This window comes from Fukomys damarensis, unplaced genomic scaffold, assembly GCF_012274545.1.
Source record: "Fukomys damarensis isolate Sample0158 unplaced genomic scaffold, DMR_v1.0_HiC HiC_scaffold_36, whole genome shotgun sequence".
In the NCBI taxonomy this organism is placed as follows: Eukaryota; Metazoa; Chordata; class Mammalia; order Rodentia; family Bathyergidae; genus Fukomys; species Fukomys damarensis.
In genome coordinates, this window is record NW_022900948.1 from 12,177,822 (window position 1) to 12,183,900 (window position 6,079).

The window sequence follows — 6,079 nt, forward strand, 5'->3', positions numbered from 1 at the left end:
AGGCCTCCCCGGACCTAAATCGGGAGGGCAGGAAGCGAGGTGGATGGACCAGAGGGCTGGGGACGCGAGATTCGAGGTCGGGCTAAAGCCGGCGTGGCTTCGAGGCTTGCCTAGCGCTACAGCGGCTGAGGCCTGGGGAGCTGCAGGTCTTGCCTCGCCTCCTCCTCCGCCGCCGCCGCCTCCTGTCAGCAGCTCAGCCACTGCGGTGACTCGGCAACTCCACTTCCGGGTCCGGGACACCGCCCGAACACTGCATTATTCATGAGGAGGCGGTGCCCGGGTACCCCAGTCCCGCCCGTAGGTTGAAGTTCTGAAGGCGCGCGGTCGCCAGACACCTTCTCCTGATGGGCGGGGCTTAATGGAGCAGGCGGAGCTGCTTGCTCTCAGATCCGCCTTCTCTCCTGGCCTTGAGGGCGGGTGATCCTGGCGCCTGCGCCTTGAGTGTCCGTCAGTTGCTGGGTAACCGCGTCAGGGAGGAGTTGATTGTCTCCTACAAGGGCGCGGGGACCCACAACGACAGCTGTCCCCAGAGAACCCCTGTGACTGGGAATTGAAGTGGAAGTGACTTTGGATTTCCTGTGTGTAGTCAAGGAGACGAACAAACTTCTTGTCCTCAGGCGAAAGAGCGTTTCATAGACTTTCCGGGGGTTGAGGTGCCTCCTGCTTCTGCCGAGATGCCTCCGAAACCGCCTCGTAAGCAGGTAACGCCTAGCCTGACCGCCGTTCTTCTGTTGACCTCTCCTGCTGATCCTTGATCTTCCTTTCCCTGTGTTGTGTTTTGTTTTTGCGGTACTGGAGATTTAACCCGAGGCCTTCGCAGCAAGCTACATCCTCAGTTCTCCTTAAATTTTGAGAAAGGGTCCCTCCAAGCCACTGAGCTGCTCAGGCTAGGTTCAAACTTTGATCCTCTGCTCATATTACAGGTGTGTGCCAGTGTTTGAACTTTCCCTGCTGACTCTAACTTCTTACCATGTCCCTTAGCCTGTGCTTCTCCAACCTCTGACTCTATCTTGCTCTCTCACTAATCCTTTCCTCCTCTTGCATACTGCCCCTAACCCAGTGTTTTTCACTTTGCTTTCCCCTCACCGTTTTCCTGTCTCCTCACTGTACTCACTTCACAGACCCATCCTGACCTCCATGCTCCTTAACCCTGCCATTCCCACTGCCACCAGTTTTTTCTTCATTGCTTTCACATTCCTAAAGGAATTATTTCTCCAACCCTCTGCTGTCTGCTCAGCTCTAGACTAAATGGAGTCACAGGGCTTGCCATTTGGGGCTCATAGAGCAGGCACAAGAGAACTGTATAGGAGAAAGAATAGATTATGTACAGGAGTTTGGTTTGGATTTTTTTCTGGGAGACTTTAGGCAGGGAGAGGTCAAGTAGAGAGGAACCCAGAAACCCTTTTCCCATCCCTACCCCACAGCGTTCACACTCTTCCCTGTGAACCTCTGATTCACTCCTGTGACTCATTCAACTCTATGGACATCATATCCTTGTTGCCACCTTGCCAGATTTCATCCCTTGTCACAGGAAACCCAGTATCACCCCCTGCTGACCCACTGAGTGCAGAGTTCAGCTTTCCTCCCCAGCATCACCATGGAAGGCAAGGTAGTTCCAGTTCTTGAGGAGCTCTCTGTGGTAATAAAGGATTGATTCACTCAGAAATCCTTTTTCTAAATTATTTATTATTTGCTGGGCATGGTGGCACATTCCTGTAATCCTAACACGTGGGATGCTAAAGCAGGAGGACTGCTGTGAGTTCAAGGCCAACCTGAACTACATAGCAAGAGCTTGTCTGAAAACAACAGCAACAACAAAAGCCTTTATGATTTACCACTATGGGGCTAATGTAAAGTTCCGTAAAGCATAACTTGTATTTATTTATTCTAAATTTTCGACATTCATGCCTGGGCATATCAAGGTTAGGAGATCATACGTATATCCATGCTATTTGTACCTTCACCTATTTTGGTGTGGCCTCTTCCATATTAATTGGCTCATCTGGTTCTTTTACCTGGCCTTCTGTAGCAGATGAACCTCTTTTTTAAATTTCTGCAGCCATGGGGAGGTGACTTCCCATATGGCTATGCCCTAGTTTTATGTTAAGATTGAGCTCTTTTGAAGCTTGAGTACTGTTTGGACCTACTAAGCCTTAGTACATAGACAAGTTGCTAGTGTATTTGTATGTTTTTCAGTACTGAGAATTTAACCCAGAGAGCACTGAGTTACATGCTAATTTTTTAAAAAATTCTGAGACAGGGTCATACAAAGTTGCCCAGACTGGCCTTGAACTTGCAGTCCTCCTGTCTCAGCCTTCAGAGTAGTTGAGATTATAGGCATATATTACCATGCACTACTAGGCAGTACATTTTCTTAACCTGTCTCTATTAAGGTCTGGTTACCTACAATAAAATGGACCATTTTAGTTGTCCATGTTTCAAGTTTTTGACAAAGTTATACATTTGTGAACCACCACTGCAATCAAAATATAGACTTCTATTCCAAGAAATTCTCTGGGCCTCCACCTACTCAATTTTCCTTACCTTTCAGCCCCGGGTAAACATTGATCTGCTTTCTCTTACCATAAATTAACATTTTCTAGAATCTTACAGTTTGAACAATCTTGAGGATGAGTTTCTCCAGCCCATTGGGAGAGACGTTAGAGACTGATTACACTGAGAGCAGAGAGGGTTGACAACAGACAGGAAGGAGAAAAACCTGGGTCAATGGATCCTGAACATATCAGCACTGTGCTCTAGAGGGACGGGTTACTTTAGTACAATGAAAGTATTAGTATGTAGGGTATAAGAACAGACTAGGTTGTATTTATCACCATCTTATCTCAGTAAAACCCAATTTGAGGCAGTGTTAAGGGGGTGTGGTATGATGAAGAGATGTTTAAGAAGTTGTCTGTGTCCCCTGGGAACTGAAAGCAATGGGAGAGACAGACACAGGCATACAAACATAGGGAAAATGGGATCCCTGAGGCTGAACAGCAGGAAAGTCTGTGGGTTGGAGCTGCAGAAAGGCTTGGGGTTGGGGGGCAGATAGGACTCAGACACCTGTAGTAATGAGGGAAAGTCAGGATTGGGTTTGTTAGGGGACAGAGAGGAGGTAAAATTTTACTTGTTTATGTTATTCCACTGATCAGATCTTTCAGAGGCCCCTGTTGCTCTCAGGATAAGTTCTAAAGTCCAGTTTGCTTGATATGGCCTACAAGATCCTACATTATCTGGCCATAGCTACTTATCCTACTTCAGACCTTACCACTGCTCTATGAAAATTTCACAATCCCTGTACATCGAACCACACTCACTTTCTGCAAAGTGATATCCATACCGTCTTCTTCAGGCCTTTGAAACCGCTGTTATCCAGCCACCTGGTACAATATTTTCAATCTGCTGGTACCTGCTCTACCCTACTCCAAATCTCCTCTTCATCTCTTGTTCATTCTTAAGGTCTCAATTTGGCTTTCTTTCTCCTACAAGAGATTAAGTCCATTTTCCAGAGGTGAGTTGAAGTAATATCCCCATGAAACTATCAACTCTGTCATGGCAAGGATTAGCTTTGTCTTCTTGCTCTTTGTGGATTCCCCTATACCTGGCACAGTGTCTGGGATATATTAAATTCTGAGAAAAACGAGTTAAATATGAATTCTGAGTTCCTGGGCTATTCTTCAGAAATTTTCATCTGCACATGTTTGAAGGACAGGAAGGAGTGAGCCTGGGATGGGAAGTGATAATAAAGGGGCACCCAGTGGGAAGAGATAACAAGAAAAATGCACTATGTTAGCATTTTTTTCTGGGCTATTGTTTATATCTGCTTTGGCTATATCTGCTTGGGGCTATGAAGGATTCAGAGTTGAACTATGTACATCAATGACTTTAGAGCTAGGTGTTGGAGACCAAAAGGTTAAAAAATATATGCATGCCTCCTCTGGGCCAGGTATTGGTGATATATCAAGAAACAAAGCAAATAAAAACCCTTACTCTCACAGAGCATGTCTTTTAGGTGGAGGTAAATAGTCAATAAATAAGTAAAATATATTGTATATTAGATGTTGAAAGATGTCAAGGAGAAAAAGTAAATCTGATAAGTGTAGTAAGAAATTAAGGGAGGTAGAAGAGTATCATTTAAGTAAGGTGGGTCAGATAAGACCTCATAGAGATGTCATTTGAACCAAGACCTGAAGGAAATGAGAGTTAGGTATGTGACCTCTGGGGTGGGGGTAGGGAGCATTCCAGGCACAGGATGTGTAAAGTCCCTGAGGTGGGAGCCTGCTACACATGTTCTAGATCAACAGGAAAGGAGGGGGAAAGTGGCAGGAAATAAGGTCAGAGAGGTACATCCCTAATCTCACTGAGTTAATCAAATAACCCATAGCATATTAAATTGGTCATGATGGAGCTCCATGAACTATAATTTGTAATTAAAATTCATAAATGTCAGGCACCATAAGCCATGACCAGCTCAAAACAACATTGGTAATGCCCCAGTAACAAAGTGTCCTTCCTGAGAATTGTGAGAATGCCAATTGGCTTCATGTATACATATGCAAGAGGAGTTTTGCAGCATTGCCAAGCATTGCCTGGCAGCCAGACTTTTTAGTAGAAAACCGAATTAGAGTCTTCTGTGAACTCCAGTTTAAAGCTAATTTTAGTTTATGACTAACAAATTTTAGTACCCCTTTATAACTCAGTTGGTTACCATTAAAAAAAAATAAATGTCTGGAATTTTGCATCATTTGCCTGTAAAAGCCAAAGAAAAGGCTGGCATTTTGGATCATTTTGTGGTCTCTCAAGAGGCTCCTCTAGGACAATACTTTTAGAAATAGTGATCTGCATCAGTTATGGCAAATCTTTTAGAGCTTTCAATGATATGAACAGCTGGCTGGGGCACATGTGCCCTAGGTTTACCGCCACTGATCTAGATCAAGGGTTGGGTACCAGGCCAAAGAGAATCTTGGATAATTCAGAAAATTTGAGTCTTATGAGATCCATAGATGAAGGGACAAGAGGTGAGCAGTATCTAAGAGAAGTTGATATTTTTTTTAATGTCCAAAGTAAAGTATCCTCACTTTTGTGATCCTTTATCTCATTGTCATTCTTATACTTATCTTCTTTGTGCCCCAGGTAGGGTCTTTCTCACCCTTAGCTCCTAAATATTTATCAGATTAAGCCTTTGCCTTCCTGACTCAACCTACAATCCTCTCTCTCCAGAGAATAATGAAATTGGTCTTCTCCTCATCTATTCATGCCCTTTTCCAATCCATATTTATAGAGCATCAAGAATGATCTTTTCTGTCACTTTGATTATGCCATCCCCCATTAGAAACCTTTAATGGCTTCTCATTGCTCTTAAGATAGGGGCTAATTTTTCAGATAACCCTTTGGACACGTGTATGGGCTGAGGGCTGCCTGGGTCTCTTAATTTGTGCCATCCTTTACCCATGATTCCTATCCTTCAGTTGTATTTGTGTGTACTGTCCCTGTTTCTGGAACTCTTCACACTCTCTCTCACACATGTATTCACTCCTAAGATTTCAGCCCATATACCAAACACCACAACTGGTTCCTTTGTCTCCTGCCTTGTTATTGAAAATAAGTTGAGGTTCCTCCATTTTATAGTTCATTGCTGTATGCTCCTTTCTTCCATAGTATGCATCATGATTTGTAGTTATTTACTTATCTGTGTAATTATTTTATTATTGTCTCTCTCATTAAATTGTGAGCCCGTGGACATTTTGCGTATGTGGTATTCTCAGTTCCTAATACAGTAGCCGTTATGGCAGAAGCTCTCAAAAAAACGATTGATTGTTGAGTGGATAATGGAATATAATGGGGGAAGTAGAATAGGGTGCTGCTATGGGAGCATGTGGTAGGGTATCCTAATATGAATTCTGGCCAAATCAGGGATGACTTCTGGGGGGATACCAGCACTTAAGATTGGTGGGCTGGCATTTAGCTCAGTGGCAGTGCACCTGCCTAGCAAGCACAAGGTCCTGAGTTTGATCCCCAGCACCAAAAAAAAAAAAAAAAAAAAAAAAAAAAAAAAAAAAAAACAAAGAAAAAAAAAACA

The 6,079-nt window shown here is 43.8% G+C and overlaps 1 protein-coding gene across 1 annotated transcript in view; it reads left to right on the forward strand.

The window, feature by feature from the left end:
- The first annotated feature begins 258 nt into the window (after window positions 1-258).
- Dnai1 (dynein axonemal intermediate chain 1) overlaps window positions 259-6,079 on the forward strand; it is a 62,481-nt gene continuing 56,660 nt past the window's right edge. The window contains exon 1 of the mRNA XM_010619248.2: window positions 259-701. Coding sequence (XP_010617550.1) covers window positions 675-701 — 27 coding nt within the window. The 5' untranslated portion in view covers window positions 259-674. The remainder of the gene's footprint in view (window positions 702-6,079) is intronic.